Here is a 15,999-nt window from a genome sequence, read left to right on the forward strand (position 1 = left end):
TAGCAGTAACAATATAAATTGCGCTTATTATATAATGAAATTACATTGCATAGGCAAGTTTGGAACAATGGGTATACTCTGAGTCGCACATGGCCTAGCACACAAAGAGGGTCTTCAATTTAAAGGAATAGTTTATTCGTAACAGAAATGCTTGCTGAAAGGTGTTCAGTTAAAGAGATTACATACCATACTCACCAATGTATCGAAGGAAGACGTTCTTTTCTCAACCTGGTATTTGCAGAGACCAAATCAAGGCAAGGAAAATATTATAATGAACCATAAGAGTACTAGAAGATTACTTCTTGCAGCACGTGGAGGATAGTTGCCTCTTGGGGTATCAAAGGCATGCAGGCCTCGGTGATTGGTGGATTCCATTATGCTGCACTCTAGAATGCTGTTTCAATACAAAGACCATGAATTTTGGCAATTTCAGTTAAAAAAGAATACATTCTTCCAGCCAAAACTAAAGAAACAATAATCATTACAACGTGCAAGAATTTAGCTTTTCAAAACCCTCTGCAATCAAAGACTAGACTAACTTTCTTAACATAGTGTGAATTCCTTTTCTTTTGGATTAGATGACCCCCATTTTCCCTGAACCCCCCCCTGACAAAATGACAAGTTACTTAAAATTCTGATCAACAAATCTATTCTACTTTAAAATAAAACAGTGAAAACTTCTTGTTAAAAAAAAGTATCAGTGATCTTGGGTAATTGAAAGTATTCACCTCTACTTGGGATTATATAGGATTATATAGCCTAAAATTATCTCACTTTAAGATAAGATCTGATGACTATTGTGTTTTTGTTTATTTTCAATTTCGGTAAAAGTTAAACCTATCTAGTAATTCGATTCCAAATGACATTAGTTTTACTGCAAAGTGGTATGGGGTCAGACCATTGACTCATACATACCCAAGCTACAAATCCCAGGAATCGAATTCCAATCATTCAGTGCATCAAGCAACATTTTGCCGGTATTTATCGCAGAGCCACAACCAACTGACAGGTTTTTGCCAAGATTCTAATCCCAAAAGAGACCCATTCGCGTGGTACTCTCTGGTATGTCTCCGCCCCCTTTGGTCTGACCAATGCAGGTATCGAAAAATAACTTGACTTAAAGCAGTTGAGGTGAATAGTTTAAATTACAAGAACACAGATTGCTAATTGTAAATAAGCCATTGTTGCATGTCAGAGATTCGGGGAGGATCAATAGGATTGGCTTTTTAGGTTTGGAATTAAAGATCAAAACAGGCGTAGGAGTATTAAAATACAGGATGTAATGCCATGCCATATCTCTTGTTCTTTGTTCTTTAATTCCCGTTTTGGTGATTATAGCTTTATAAAATTTCTTTATAATATTTCAAAACAGGAAAAAATTTCATGTGCCAAAATTTAGCTAAAATGGAAAGCTATGAAATTTTAAAAACGGAGTAAAGTTTTAATAACACAATCCCGGATAAGAATAGTTGAGACTTTTGAAGAAAACTTTATGTTCTCTCTTTCCTTTGAGAAATGGCTTCCTCTTCCCCCGAATCAAGGTTGAATGCATGATTTTGAAGCAAAAATGATAGAACTACAAATCCAACATTGCTTTGGGGGAAAGGGGGGTGGGTTTGAGTTTACAGGGGCAAGGTAAAGTAGAAAGTTACGAAACTTGCATTTTGGCTCAACATTTTTGTCAGGGATTGGTTTTCACAGAGTAAAATCAGATTATACCACATCTGACTAACAAGTAATTGTCAACTCTTCATGTCTTTTTTTCAAATATTTTCCTTAAAAGATCTATAATATATTAACGGTTCTCTTATTTCGCCTAAGTTTGCCATAATCATACAAATATCCTCACGTGTCTTCTCTTCGTGACAACTTTATTGAAATAACCCTTCATCGTTGAAAATAATAATTGGTTATGTTTTGAACCAAGAGATGACTCTGTTTTTACAAGAGTAATTTTCACCCAGAGCTGGAGATCTATTAATTGCACTTCCTAAGTGCTTCGAAAAACCCTTTAAAGGCAATAATAAGGTACATTAAGAAGAACGCGTAGAAATATTACTCCTGTTTCTATATTGTTCTATTATATGCGTCTAACTGTATTTGAAGTTATTAAAGGCAACGGTAGTTGGCAACTTAACAATATATACGTCGATAAAATTCATTTTATATGAAATGAACTCTGAAATACTTTTAGCTGGCTTTTGTGATATCTTTCTGCTACAGTCAGTGCCTTTTGTCTTGTGAAAAATTGACCGATAAAATTCCCTGTTTGCTTATTTCAAATTGTATTCAAGGGTGATTGCATTTATTTTCTTTCTTCCTACTCCTGAGTTGACCACATCTCCTTAATCTTATGTCTAAAATTGTAATTTATCTCTGCCTATCATTGAAATAAATTGTCTTAGGAATAGAGAGACCTAACTTATAGATGCATCTTATAGGGACCGGTTCAAAAATTTGGGTGGAAAGTTTATAAAACAATGGATATGCGCCAGAACTTGATAGTTCATCGTGGGCATCAGCTATAGTTTGTGGTAAAACTAGTTTCTTTGCCCCCTTCCCTAGAGTTTGATAGCCCTGTCGACCCTAAGAAAGAATTTGCTTACAGATAGCACTTCCTTCATCCTCAAAGTGTCCACACCTACTGATTCCTGGAAATCTAATAAAAAGGAGCTGGTGATTCTTGATGCTTTTGTTCTGCTGTTGTGTTTTTGAATCTTACATCGGTTAAATCTAGAGTCCAAAAATAATAACAACACTCCCAACAAAGCCATTTCAGTCAATTTAACCAAATCTCGATGATCTAAAAACTAAAATAATGTTAAACATTGAGTCATTTTATCCACAGATGGGAAAAAACGTAGCTATCCACAATAAATTCACACAACTGTGAGGAAATTAGGCAGTAGAAGAATATTGGAAGAAAGAAAAAGTACTAATAATGTGGAAATTAGTGGATATACGGGATAGAATAAATCATGATTATTAGAGGATAAAGTTTTAATTACAGGGATCTATGACACAGAACAACAGACCTTTTACAGTATGCAAAAAGATCATTGTATTTCATGAAAGACAATGCACGAGAGTTAGAAAACTAATAACATATGGTAGCTTATCGATAACTCAGTCACAACTGATATCATCTTAATTTTTCAAGTTCAGTAATTGAATGTTATGGGAAAATTACCCTTGGAGGACAGGGCAGGGGTTTCTCATGTTTGAATGGTGCAAAATGCCACCAGATTCTAACTAAGCCACATATTGAAAGAGAAAAGCAGTGATCATGGTAAATATCGGAGCTTTTCATGCGGTCCCGAAGGATTTGATTCCGCAATAACAATCCCATAGGCAAATATCCAAATGTCTTATTGTCTCTTATCTCAAACCTACCCCGGGCAGTAGCGTAGTGAGGGGGAAGCAGGTGAAAATATCGTTGAAAAGCGCGTTTTCTGGCGTTCCAAAGGATGTGCGCTCACTTTGCCTTTGCCCCCATTCTCGCAATCCTGGCTAACTATTGACCCTTGGTACCAGACTCTCTATGAAAATGAAATCACTTTACTTACAGAAAGAGTCTGGTACCAAGTGGTGCAAAGACGGTAAAAGTATGGGAAAGTGATGACGTAATGAAATCTATTTTTGGAATAAATGAAAATTGAAAACAAAGCCTTAAAGAACACTAAAAATACCTCTCTCTTACTGTGAAGATCAGCTAGATCTGTCAAATACTTCCAGAGATATGGCTAATTAAGCGAAGTCCATATTTTTTCTTGCTATTAGAAGACTCTCATTCGCCTTGGCTCTAAAAGTTGTGAACCATATGGAATCATGCTTAAACAAAAACACGGGCTTTAAATGAGGAAATCTCAGTAAATCTGCCACATATTTAACTGATTTTGTAAAAACAAAGAAAAGGGGTATTTCACAGTGTTATATGAATTTGTGTGACAAAATGAAGCCCATTATGAATTAATCTCAGTTTGATGTAGAGCCGCATTTTGACTATGTTACTTAGAAAGTAACAGCTCAGTTTTTACATTGAGAGGGATTCAATGTTAATGTGAATATGTTTTCCATTCTACCTCCAATTTCCTCACTCACAATATTTGAAACTCTGAACCGCCCTACCTTTGTAAAGAGCTTAGATAAAGCAATGCACTATTCCATCCAACGTCACACAATAACATATTTTTACATATTTCACATGCTTTCAGGTATTTTTGATGTAGCTGTAATTTAGGCACACTAGATGCTGAAATTGTTTTGCTTCAAATCATAACAAATATGACATGAAATTTAGCACGTTGAATTGTTACTTAACAGCGACAAACTACATAGAAATACCGCTCTTATGTTACCGTCACACTGCACCATGAGCCCATTGAATTTTCTAATCCCAGAAGAAAGCGTGAACGCTAAATAAAATCATTTCAAGAATAAACCAAGTAATCTGCAGTTATATTTGATTGAATGAAATAAGCCAATCATGATCAAGACACTTAAAATCAACTAACCAATCAGCGTAAAGCAATATTGAAATTAGCCAATAAGATTGGGCTCTATATGAACGACGAGTTGTCTGATACAGTTACTTTTCACTTGAGTATTCCGACTTAATTCATTTATTAATATTCACAGAGCTGTTGCGGCTCGAATTGCCTGAGGGCCCCTGAGAGAGTAAAAATAGATTTACGATTTGGTTCAATGAGACTAGGGACTGGCCATTTTCCTATGGGAAAATGCCAGAAAGAAAAGCGAACAAGAATAGCGACTATAAAGAATAAAAAGAACGAGATTGCCATTATAGGTGAAATTTAAGTTTAATGCAATGGCTGCAGGGACAAAGCCTCAGGCCTCACCAAATTGTTCGCACCGTCTCCAGATCACTAGAATCTTTATTTTTAAAATCGTGTTACTTCGATTAAAATGCACCCTTCATTTAAATGCCCTCTTCCTCTGAATACCCCTGTATGACATGAAAAAACCCCACTCTTCTAACCCCCATTCTCTATTATCATTGAGAGATATGATGATGATGTTAACCGTCAATGACATTTAACACGTTTATGATGTTGCTAGAGGTTTTCAATCGTTCCCTTGTAAAGATGATAAAACCAAACTCAATTGCTGAATTTTTCATGTCTTTCTTACTTTTTCAACATTAAGTATAACATAACGCCCCTTTCCTAAACCCCAACACAAAAAACAACACCCCCTCTCGAAGATAAGGATTAAAAGAACAGCCCGTGCGTTTATTTGAAAAAATACGGTATCTGATTTTGGGAAGAGCATTTTGAAAATGGGGTTTTCTTGGATTAAAATTGGTTGATATTATGCCATTGAAATAAAATATTGATCGCAAGGGTAGAAAAAGTAGGATTTGTATGAAAATATGAAATACATAATCTTGTTGCAGAGAAAATTAAGTAATTTAAGAATTGCTGCAGAGAAATATTGCATATGGATAAACACGATTTAACTCATTAATATTTCTGAAAGAGCTTAAAACATATATCTATGATTCTAGGTCCCTACCTCTTTGGTAAAACTGCAACCAATTATTCCATATTTTCAAACAGTGGGACCCTTTACAATGTCGTAAACCTACTTTCTTTTACATTTTAACCTACCACCCTCGATTGTATTCCGTAAAGAGGTATTCATCTTGCAAAGGAAATAAGGTGGCATACACAAAACAATCACGCTGCAGATGTTTAAAATATATCTATAAAAGTTCTACAAAATATATATACAATAAATATGGAAATATATTTGAAATTTAATGGCGTTTCCGCATAAGTGCATCCATGTAATAGATTAGAGGCATAGATTCGATGATTGATACAACAGTTCACTCTAAACGATTTCGAAACCATTTATGCTTATGTATTTGCTGGATTGAATACCTTTGATGCGGATTCGTTTGCAGAATATGACGAATCAAATTTGCAACGTCTATGGAAATATCCTGCTTTGAGCCAATGAAGGACACACCCTCTCTCATCTTCAGCAGTTGCCTTACTTCGGAAAATGGGAAAAACCCAGTAATCATTGTAAACAGAATGACACCGAGGCTCCAGATATCTGCCTTGAAAATGTTATATGGGATACCTGAAAGCACGGAATATAGAGAAACATTAGGAATTTAGAAGCAAACTTGAATGGTTACATTATAAACTGCAATAGCAAGAGATGTTTGGTATCAATTTGAGTCAGCCAGCTAAGTATAACTGGTGTATTCTTAGTTTTTCTAGCTGGGGCCAAAAATCTCAAGGGTTCGCTGAAAGAATCTTTCACGCTTTTTAAAGCTATCTAAATTCCCTACAGAAGTTAGCAGAAAATTGCACAAGGTGGTACTTTAAGAAAGTAAGTTTAACTGAGGATAATTTGTGGAACTTTGTGGAATTTGTATAAATTTTTGCCATTTTCCTTAATATATTTTGCTAGGGTTCTGGATTTGTAGCGTCAGTGCAAAAAGTTATACGGGCTCACACTATCCCCTTACGCGGGGGGATACATTTCAGGGGCTTTCTGGAGTTTTTTGTTGAAAAATGTGGCTGACGCTATGAATGGACCGAACCAGGAAAATAGCATATTGTATGGGAGTACATCAAGCAGCAAGAATATGCGGGGAAAGTAGTTTGAGTCTAGAGTCGCCTATTTGCATAGTGTAATACTGTGGCATTCTAAATGTTCTTTATGTTAATTGTAAGGTTGAGATTACAGAGTTCAAATGGCCGCGTATTTTAAGTGGAGCGGATATCTGCTTTCACAAGAAACTGCGCAAAGAAGGTAAAATAAAGACAGAGGAAATGATGTAGGATTATATGATAATCAGTAATGCAATTGTGACGATCCGATATAACTGGGCGAATATCCAAACTGAATGCTTGTGTAAAAGGGAAGCTGGAAAAATAACATACATTTTTAACGTTCGCTCTGCAAGTCGGGTTTCACAATATCAGATTGATACACTGAAAATTTGGTGCAGCCTCCTTGGAATCTTTATATACGTCAGTCCTTGTACATTTTAAATCTTCTTACGGAATGAATTACAAAAATTCATAGTGACACGGGTAAGAAATGAATAAAGCTTCAAAGTAAAGTATGATTGGCGCAAAGTTAAAATGAGAAGCAAAATAACCAGTTTAACTCTGTCTCCTGCACACTCGAGCTGGTACGTGCCATGTAAAGACATCAATGGGCGCAATTTTGACTATAACGTAATCCTCAAATCCTTGTATTTGAGAGATATGATTTGCGCATTCACCGATGTTTGTACGTCATAGTTGATAGCCAAAACATGGCAGAAATGACACTAGCCGGCCCTTTGAGGTTCTCTAATAACATTCCTAATCTGAATGCCGAAGTTAAATGCATTGACGAAGCAAATGTAAGGCTGTGCTCGAGGTCAGAATATGAATGAAAACCACGTTGACATCACTTTGAAAATCACCTAAATTCCCCCAACCCTTTTACACTAATCAAGCTTTCCAAAGACAACATACGATGGAGCCCTTTCATATGCTTTTACGGAAATGTCAATAATATTCACGAAGCAAAGTCCCAGAACCCCTAACATGGACCGTCGCTGGCTGTTATGTTCAAAATGGGGTGTCATGGCCCCATTTGCTGATAGTGGATGACCCACTCTTTGTTTGCATAGAAGTTTAATAAAAATTTGCCGATGAAGTATCTTTAGAAGAAAAAAAATCTTTGTTTCTGTTACATAAACTTTTGTGAAGGGGTGTCACTCCCCATACGCCCCTTAGCTACGGTCGTAGCCCTACCTGCCACCTGAGACCCTGAAGGAGGCAGGTGGCTTTTGCGCTTTTAAAAATTTTGTATTTTTGTACATTCAGTTGAATCGAGCATATTTTCATGCTGCATTCATAAGCAGTTAATCATCAGTCAATTACAATTTTTTACCCCTTGTTTGAAACCGGCTATGGGGAAGCGCGTGAGCGATGGGACACTTCCCTTAGGCTAAAGATTCTTGGGAGAGGTTTTTGCCATTTAGGATTCCTTCGTAGGCAAAATTTCAAACCTGTTTAAAGAAAAGCTCACTCATTTGTTGGAAAATGGGACACAACGGTTAGCAACAGCCATGTTGCCAAATAAAAGTATTAAATATACCTGCAAGAATTTCGAAACAGCTGTACATTTTGCTACCACAGAACGTCTCACTTCTGTCTCTTCTATTACGAACTCTTTTAGCGAACCCAAAGTCGCTCAGTTTTGGTACCATATCTTTCGTAAGCAAGACATTTTCTAGCTTTATATCCCTGTGAGCAACATTCTTTGAATGAAGGTACGAAATAGCAGACAGCATTCCTTTGAACAACTTCTGGGCTTCAGGTTCAGCAATGAATTTCTTCTTTCGTAAGTACCTAAAATTAAGTCCCTGAATTATTTTTCTAGAATGAGTTTCCCTGACACATCACTATTTCCTCATCGACTTTCTTTGATTTATTATATTGACCAATCTACCCTGACTTTATAACCTCGATTATTTTTAGTTGCTGATTAATCAACATTGATTAATGTAAACGCACAAGTATCATGCATTTGACATGCATTTGGTGATCTATTTTCAAAGAACAAAACATTAATATAAAACTATGTTTTTGTCATCGCAACTTTCCTATATTTTACCTAAAACTTTCCTCTAAACAAGGTTTGTAGGTTTTCTGAAGTTGAATCTGTAGGTAATTTGAGCCTGTAGCTTATATCTCAAGGCTATCGGAAGAGGGGGGCTGCCCCCCCCCCAATAATTGTCAAAATGTACTATACTTTTTTAGAAATGATGTAATGAATGAGATGTAATAAAGTGGGCAGCCCCTCCCCCCTCCCCCTAACATGAATTCCGTTCCGACGGCAGTGTATCTTCAGTGTTGATAGTAAGATAAAGGAAATTGAAAACACGCTTGTGAAACCAATGAACCTTCCCAATGTAGACCCAAATCGTTTGACTTATCCTGTTAGAAAAGGAGGAAGGAAAGTTTCTTATGAAACCAACTGATAGTGAAAGTAATAAAACAAGTTGGCTAAATCGGAAAGATTTTCAGATTTTTGGTTCGTTTTGACAACTAATACACCGTTTTGACACGTGTAAGGATAAAAAGATCGTTAGGATTGACAAATATGACATTATGAAAACCAAAAGACAGATCTGCGATTGTGGTCCCTGATAACATGTTATTTCGCTTAGGTTCGCTCACTACAACTAACCAAAATGTCCGGTATTTTCTTTAAGACGATCATTTCTTAAGGAAAATAGTTTATCCCGAACGTTTTGTAAGCAGAAAATCACTAACTTTCTGTCATATTCTACCTCGCAAATATTGAGGAAAACGAAAGGCCACGTGAAAACTCATTTGAAGGAAGGAACTGAATAGTTACATAATACAATAAAAGAACGAAAATTGACCGGCTTCTAAAAATGAAGATTGAAAGAAATATCTATTAAAAATGCGATTTAAAATTAGCGTTTCTGTAATGTTCCTGGTGCAAACTAATGGAAAACCGGAACTTGTCTGGGCCTTTCAATCTAGTTTAGTCCAATTCAAAAGAAACCAACTGGAGACTCCTAAGGGCTCCGCTCCAAAGTGGATCAATAGAGATTCCGGGTTCAAAATGGGAAGACATTGCCTTCGGTCGGGTCAATATGAGTGTAAGGACGATTCTGAATTTGAACACCGAACATGCCTTTGGGATTATAAAACATTAAGACAAACAAAGGTCCAATTGGCAAAAATCCATCGGTTATTGACAAGCTGGTAAAAATTTCATCTGTCCCGGTTCTGGTATCATGGAAACCGGTCCTGAAATTTTAGTACTAATAGCTTTTAAAAGACACATTTACTGGAACATCGTTTATAAACTGGGCGGACATAGCGAATTCGGATAGGAAATCTGCTCAGTTAGTCGTAATACATACAAGGGGGCTGGTTGAGTGAAATCAACGGATAGGTCGCCTAGGGTAAGGACCCAAAATGAGATCCAGAAATTCTTTTTCAAATCCTGATTCGCTATGTCCGGATGCGAATCATTGCAACCTACCTGCAAAGATCTCCGTTGTCAATATGTTCCAAGACCATATAGATTTTTGGACCGCATTCGAGGATTTCAAAACACTTGACGATGTTAATGTGGTTGGCAACATAAGTCACTTGCTTCTCACGACGAATAAAACGACAGTCTTCTTTCATATTGTTTAAATCCACAATCTTGACGGCAACAAATCGTTGATGTTTCTTTGAATAAGCACGCTTGACTTTGCCGTAGCTCCCTTTTCCGATTGTGGCCTGAAGCTGATATCCCAGTGGCTTTAAGCTTTCCTTGTCATTTATATCTGATGACGTATTCTGCCGCAATTCACGCCCATTTCTCCCGAATTTACTCTTGCGCAATACGCTTGCGTTTGCGCCCATCGTATCAAAAATATATTAAATCCAACTGCACGCAAAACTCCAAAACTGAACGTATAAAATGTTCATTCGGCTTAAAGCTTCAACAGAAATTCCCTCCTTTGCTAGACTTTATTTGCCCCTAATACCCTGAAAATACCACTTGACTGTTTAAAGTATTGGCCTTCGACAAATTCTACATCAAATTTTAACACTGATGATGTTAACTCCAATGTTACTTTCACCTTACCCCAGATCTAACTAAATAGCGCACGAACATCAGGGACAGCCTCGTTGTCATAAGCTATCAAATCATTGTGACGTAATCGATTGGTATAACGTCAAAAATGAAGGAAACCACTGAATCAAACTGTCGTTGTCGTTGTCAAACTGGTAAACATATGAAACAGCTCAAAGTGATATTCTTTTAAAAATAAAATAGCCCATAACAAAAGGGTCACTACATGAACATTGAGTCATAATGCTGGCCAAGATAATCTGTTTGCCATCGTTACTTCTAAATTTGCACAATAACTGTCGCATTCTAAAATCTTTTCTTTCTAGCGCCGATTATACCTTCATTATCGTATTTTCTATCCCAGCAATAAAACTTTCGTATATTATCTAGACGGTTGTCTTAGTCGATGAGTTATTTGCACTTAGAATTTTCATTAGCCCCAACTATGTTTTCTATATTCTGGGAGAGGTAGATTCGAAGAAATTCAATATTTTAAAATAGTGCTGCGTCAAGAAGATGTGATGGACATAACGCGCTATATGTAATGAAAACTGCCTTTTCGAACATCTCTTATTTACCTAATGAATCAACTTTTAATAAAAAATTCAGTTTCCACACCCGATTTGTTAACATAGTTTCTCGGAGGAGGGTTTTCAATCTTTGTTTCGTTGACCGGAAGATAGGTAAACACTTTTATAAAATCTGTCTTAATAATTTGCAGTAGGTCGAGAACCTCTTAGTTAATTCATGTCAACTTTAGCTTTGAAAGAAAAATGTGGAATAACATAAAACGCTAATAAAAAGATTGAAAATTATGCAAATTTATAGATTTTGTACATGAATAATATTTTCACAAACATTATGAACAAAAGCCTTCGAACAGTTTACAAACAGCTTTCATATTTTCTATACAAACCATGAAGGAAAATTACTGAATCTTGCATTAAACTTTAGAAGTGTTGAAGTTCTTTCTTTTTATTACTTGTTGACATCACCATGGGGTCATACCTAGAAAAGTCGTTAAAACACCATTAATAGAGAAAATGGGTCTAAAATAAAATATTGAGTTCTAAAGGAAGACATCTAGTTGAAAAGCTTTTATGCGAAGTAGACACCAAGTATTGAAATCCCTAGCTCTAAGATGGTCTTGGCTGAATATTGGATTATGGGTTTATTTGGGGCTTGTCTAGTGTGCGATTTGTGTGGTCTGCAGGAGGCCGATTACTCTTTTTGGTGTATTCGGTTCTAATTTCAACAGCATATAGCCATTTATGTACCGTTAATTCTTTATACCTTTGTTGTGTCCCCAATTAGCTTGCAATTCTAATACTTTGACACATCAGTAATTTGATATGATATGATATGATATGATATGATATGATATGATATGATATGATATGATATGATATGATATGATATGATATGATATGATATGATATGATATGATATGATATGATAAGATATGATATGATATGATATGATATGATATGATTGATATGATACGATATGATATTATATGATATGATATGATTTGATTTGATTTGATTTGATTTGGATTGATATGATATGATATGATATGATATGATATGATATGATATGATATGATATGATTTGATTTGGATTGATTTGATCAATAGTCCTTTAAGGTAGCATTACGCACATGGTGGCATGAAAATCCAAAAATAAATCATGGGCAGAAGAACCTAGCTTGCTTATACATTTGTGTTGCAGAAACATCCTTGCAAGATGACACGAAAAAACCTCTTCTACCATAAATCCCTGACACCATGAGGCAACATCTCATTTGAGGAATAACTACCAGGAGATCGTTTGCATTTAACGTCACTTGAATTGATCCTATTGGCTTATGATTAAATACCCAGGGATTAAAACATGATATTTGATTGGCTCCTTGTACAGCCTAGTTGCTTGAGAGAAAAGTAATTGTTTGGTGTCGATTCTCTGGCTTCATATTCAAAATATGTATGTTAAAGCCATAGAAGTCATTACTTGCCTTTATTCGTTGAGTCTGAATACGTATAGCTTTTTTATAATCGGATAAGGCCTCTTTCTTCTTTGAAAGCTTTCCTCGGACATCTGCTCGACGTTTGTAAACAAGAGCATCGCCAGGTTGCAATGACAAAGCTACCAGAAATAATAATGATAAAACGGTGAGTCATGTGTCTTTATACCAGGGTGCCGTGGCCTTACTTCGACAAGGGGCTGACTTAGGTGCTATTCTTATGAATGGCTTGTATTTTTAGAGCACCTTGGTTCTCTATTTTTGGGGAGGGGGGTCAGATTTTACTGGAATCCCTTTTAATAAGCAAGTATGATTATATTTGTTGCTATTCGTTATTCAGGGCGATATAATTTTACTGCAGTCCCTTTGATGAGATGTCTCTCATTTGACCACGGTCTTGTAATTGTCGCTTTAGAAGCTTGACTCAAAATAGTACATTGATATTAGCAGAACTAAACATAACAGGCAATTGAGCTAAAATCCCGAACAATTTACCTTTGGTATAATCTTCTTCAGCCTCGTTGTATCGCTTGAGAGTGGCATTGAGGTTGCCTCGATTGAAATAGATGTGCGCCGACAAGGGACTGAGTTCAGCTGGAAAAACAAGTGAATCAAGTTTTGTTTGTGGAAAAGTATAAAGTAAATAGGAAGCCTATGAAGTGAAAGAAGGTTTAAGACAATGATCGAATAGTGAATTAAATAGAGCAATTACCTGCTCGGTTGAAATCTTCTATTGCACCATTAAAATTTTTCAGTATCACCTTTGAAAAAGAAATACTTGAAATAAAGGTTTTAGATACAGAATTAAAGAAAATTTTTGAACAATTTTTCATCCTTGCAAATATTTCTTGCACACTGCGGAAAATCTTTGCAAATTCCCAATAGAATCTCCCCTTCTCACTCAAAACCAAATTGTTTTAGAACATTAATCTATTAATTTTGGTTTGGTCGCTATTTTTGTAAACTAAAGAATCAAGAATGTTTCATGGAAGAACCTTTAAATCTTTCAAAAAAGCTCAAAACAATGTGTTCCAAGGACTTATGCCAAGAACTGTAGCTAATGTTTTGAGAAGATAAAATTAGAGGTCAAAATGAACAACTAGACGAGTTACACGAACAAGGTTAAAAAATATGTTAGCCCTTCATTTGTTGAAAAAAAACAAAAAGTGCTAAAAGTCATGAAAGCAAGAAATGGTCTGAGTGGGATACTTAGAACTATTTTTTATTGAGCTCTCTCTTAATTACCTTATTGATCACATGATAAAAAGATGTTGGGCAATTGGGGCCTACTCCTGATTTCATCGGCAAGCAAATTGTTTGCTGTTGGATCTTAAAGAAGGCGAGGAGAGGACATTTTAAGGTGGAGCAAAAGTTCATCCATTTTAATTTTTTTATTTCACTAATGGTAACCCGTCAGTCATGGGCTTGTTTTACAGAAGGTCATCCTACAAACAAGCAGTCATCGGCTGAATTTTGTAGCCATAAGTCTAATAACAACAAAAAGTAGGAGTACAGTCCCTAATAATTTCATTCCATTTAAAATTAATCACCTTCCAAATTTATGGTTAAAGAAGCAAGAACATTTCTCTTTGGAGAGAAAGTCTTGAAGAAAGAGCATATGACATATGACATGGTTACAAGGAAAGCCTCGGTAGAATTATTAACTCTCAGAGGTTCGATGATAAATAGAGATTCTAAAGAAAATACATCATTGCTACAGTGTATTTGCATACCCGTGTAATAGCCCTGTTGAGAATTGCTGATTCATCTGTACTGTTCCAGCCGATAGCTCGATCATAGAACTCAAGAGCCTATGTGAGTCATAAACAATATTACAGTGCAATATAGTACAATATTAATATTATAATATACAATATAACAGCGTATTATCATATTGACAATTAATTAAGTAAGGTGTATAATTTCATTTCTCAGAAATTATATCGAAAGTAAGGTATATCATTTCTCAGAAGAGAATGGATAGATTTGATAAAGGAACCCTCTATAAAAAACTCGATGTCCAAGGTCTTTCATTATAATTTTTAGGTAAGCCTTTTCTTGAAGCGATATCATAAAGATTAATAAAGGAATGATTCAAACATAAAGAGATAGAAATATAAATATACGAATAATTGTTTCTAAAGAAATGTAAAACTTTAAAAAGGCCATGTATGAAAATATTATCAAAGCCCAATCAAAAAAGTTTTTAGCCTTGCAATGCGTGACAGGGGTTTTCAAAGTCAGTATCAACAGGATATGAAAGCCAAATGGAAAAGTTGGCATGGGAAATCGTGGCATGGTTTTTAAAAGGCAATATCGCAAGAAATACATACCTGTTGGAATTGCCGATGATTGAAATACAAATTGGCCGCATTGTAATATGCAAGAGAATATGATGGGTCCTTTTTCAGAGCTGATTGGTAGTCTCTCATTGCATTCACAGAATCACCCATGAACTACGCAAGAAGAAAGAAATTGCTATTACAGATTAATATAACAAAGAATGCAGAAAGTTAAGCAGCAGGGATCGTATTACCGAAATCATTAATTGGCGAGCGACTATCGACGTTGCAAAAAAACTTGTAAAATAAATGCTGATCGATTTTGTTACTACAGTTACAAAGTAGTCCTAATACATCATGTTTCTCACAAAAGGTAAAAAAAACTGCACGATAGGTATACCAGGGGAAAATGTTAGTAAAACTTTATTTGTTTATAAGCTTTACTTTTAAAAATCGATTATTCCTCGTTGTTCCTAACAGTCCTTTGTTAAACTCAAAAACACTAGTTAGCATTGCAAACGGTAAAGTATCGAACATCAGTTTTCCTCGTATTTACTTTGCAATATCTCGAAGTTAATAATAATTGTAGGAACAGTGACATTACCTGATTAATAACTCCTCGATTGGTTAGAAATTCAGCAGTTGTCTCTATCTGAAAGTCAGAGCAGGAATAATCTTTTCGCGTTTTGTTTTCTCGTGGAAAAATATCACAATAGCATTGCTTATGAGATACGAGATCCATAATAAATCTCTCTATGTCTCACAAGTGATCTTAGAGAACAAAGCCTATGTTTCAGACTAACAAGTATGCTAGCATTGAAATCCATTAACCAATCAATAAAGCTTATTTGAAAGATATCAGGTACCAAATAGCATGATTTATATACAGGGCAACTTGCTACCTGTCTTTGTGCCTGTCAATGTCTTTCTATAGAAATTCTGCCTACCTCAAGGGCTTGATTTATATCCAAAAAGGCACCAAATGTATTCCCCATTTGCAAACTAACAATTGATCGTCCTTCGTAAGCTGATTTGAAGTCTAAAAAA

The 15,999-nt window shown here is 35.6% G+C and overlaps 2 protein-coding genes across 2 annotated transcripts in view; both read right to left on the reverse strand.

Moving 5' to 3' along the window:
• Positions 1-698: 698 nt before the first annotated feature.
• On the reverse strand, positions 699-10,921 carry LOC135695280 (testis-specific serine/threonine-protein kinase 3). The gene is made up of 3 exons (XM_065214286.2): positions 10,063-10,921; positions 8,137-8,390; positions 699-6,111 (listed from the first exon to the last, which is right to left on the reverse strand). Exons 1-3 carry the CDS (start codon positions 10,431-10,433, stop codon positions 5,852-5,854), a joined length of 885 nt encoding a protein of 294 aa, XP_065070358.1. The 5' UTR covers positions 10,434-10,921; the 3' UTR covers positions 699-5,851.
• A 177-nt stretch (positions 10,922-11,098) lies between these two features.
• LOC135695276 (uncharacterized) overlaps positions 11,099-15,999 on the reverse strand; it is a 39,693-nt gene continuing 34,792 nt past the window's right edge. The window contains exons 50-57 of the mRNA XM_089109622.1: positions 15,900-15,991; positions 15,557-15,604; positions 15,004-15,126; positions 14,404-14,481; positions 13,383-13,431; positions 13,166-13,264; positions 12,662-12,792; positions 11,099-11,655 (exon numbers count right to left, since the gene is read on the reverse strand). Coding sequence (XP_088965748.1) covers positions 11,650-11,655; positions 12,662-12,792; positions 13,166-13,264; positions 13,383-13,431; positions 14,404-14,481; positions 15,004-15,126; positions 15,557-15,604; positions 15,900-15,991 — 626 coding nt within the window. The 3' untranslated portion in view covers positions 11,099-11,649. The remainder of the gene's footprint in view (positions 11,656-12,661; positions 12,793-13,165; positions 13,265-13,382; positions 13,432-14,403; positions 14,482-15,003; positions 15,127-15,556; positions 15,605-15,899; positions 15,992-15,999) is intronic.

Source organism: Rhopilema esculentum, chromosome 2, assembly GCF_057945365.1.
Source record: "Rhopilema esculentum isolate cy_ngs chromosome 2, ASM5794536v1, whole genome shotgun sequence".
NCBI classification, from domain to species: domain Eukaryota; kingdom Metazoa; phylum Cnidaria; class Scyphozoa; order Rhizostomeae; family Rhizostomatidae; genus Rhopilema; species Rhopilema esculentum.

Coding starts and splice junctions, on each gene's coding strand:
- LOC135695280 (XM_065214286.2), bottom strand. CDS start 10,433: ATGGGCGCAAACGCAAGCGTATTGCGCAAGAGTAAATTCGGGAGAAAT. Junction 8,391..10,062: donor GACAACGGAGATCTTTGCAG/GTAGGTTGCAAT, acceptor ACTTAATTTTAG/GTACTTACGAAAGAAGAAAT. Junction 6,112..8,136: donor CTGTTTCGAAATTCTTGCAG/GTATATTTAATA, acceptor CCGTGCTTTCAG/GTATCCCATATAACATTTTC.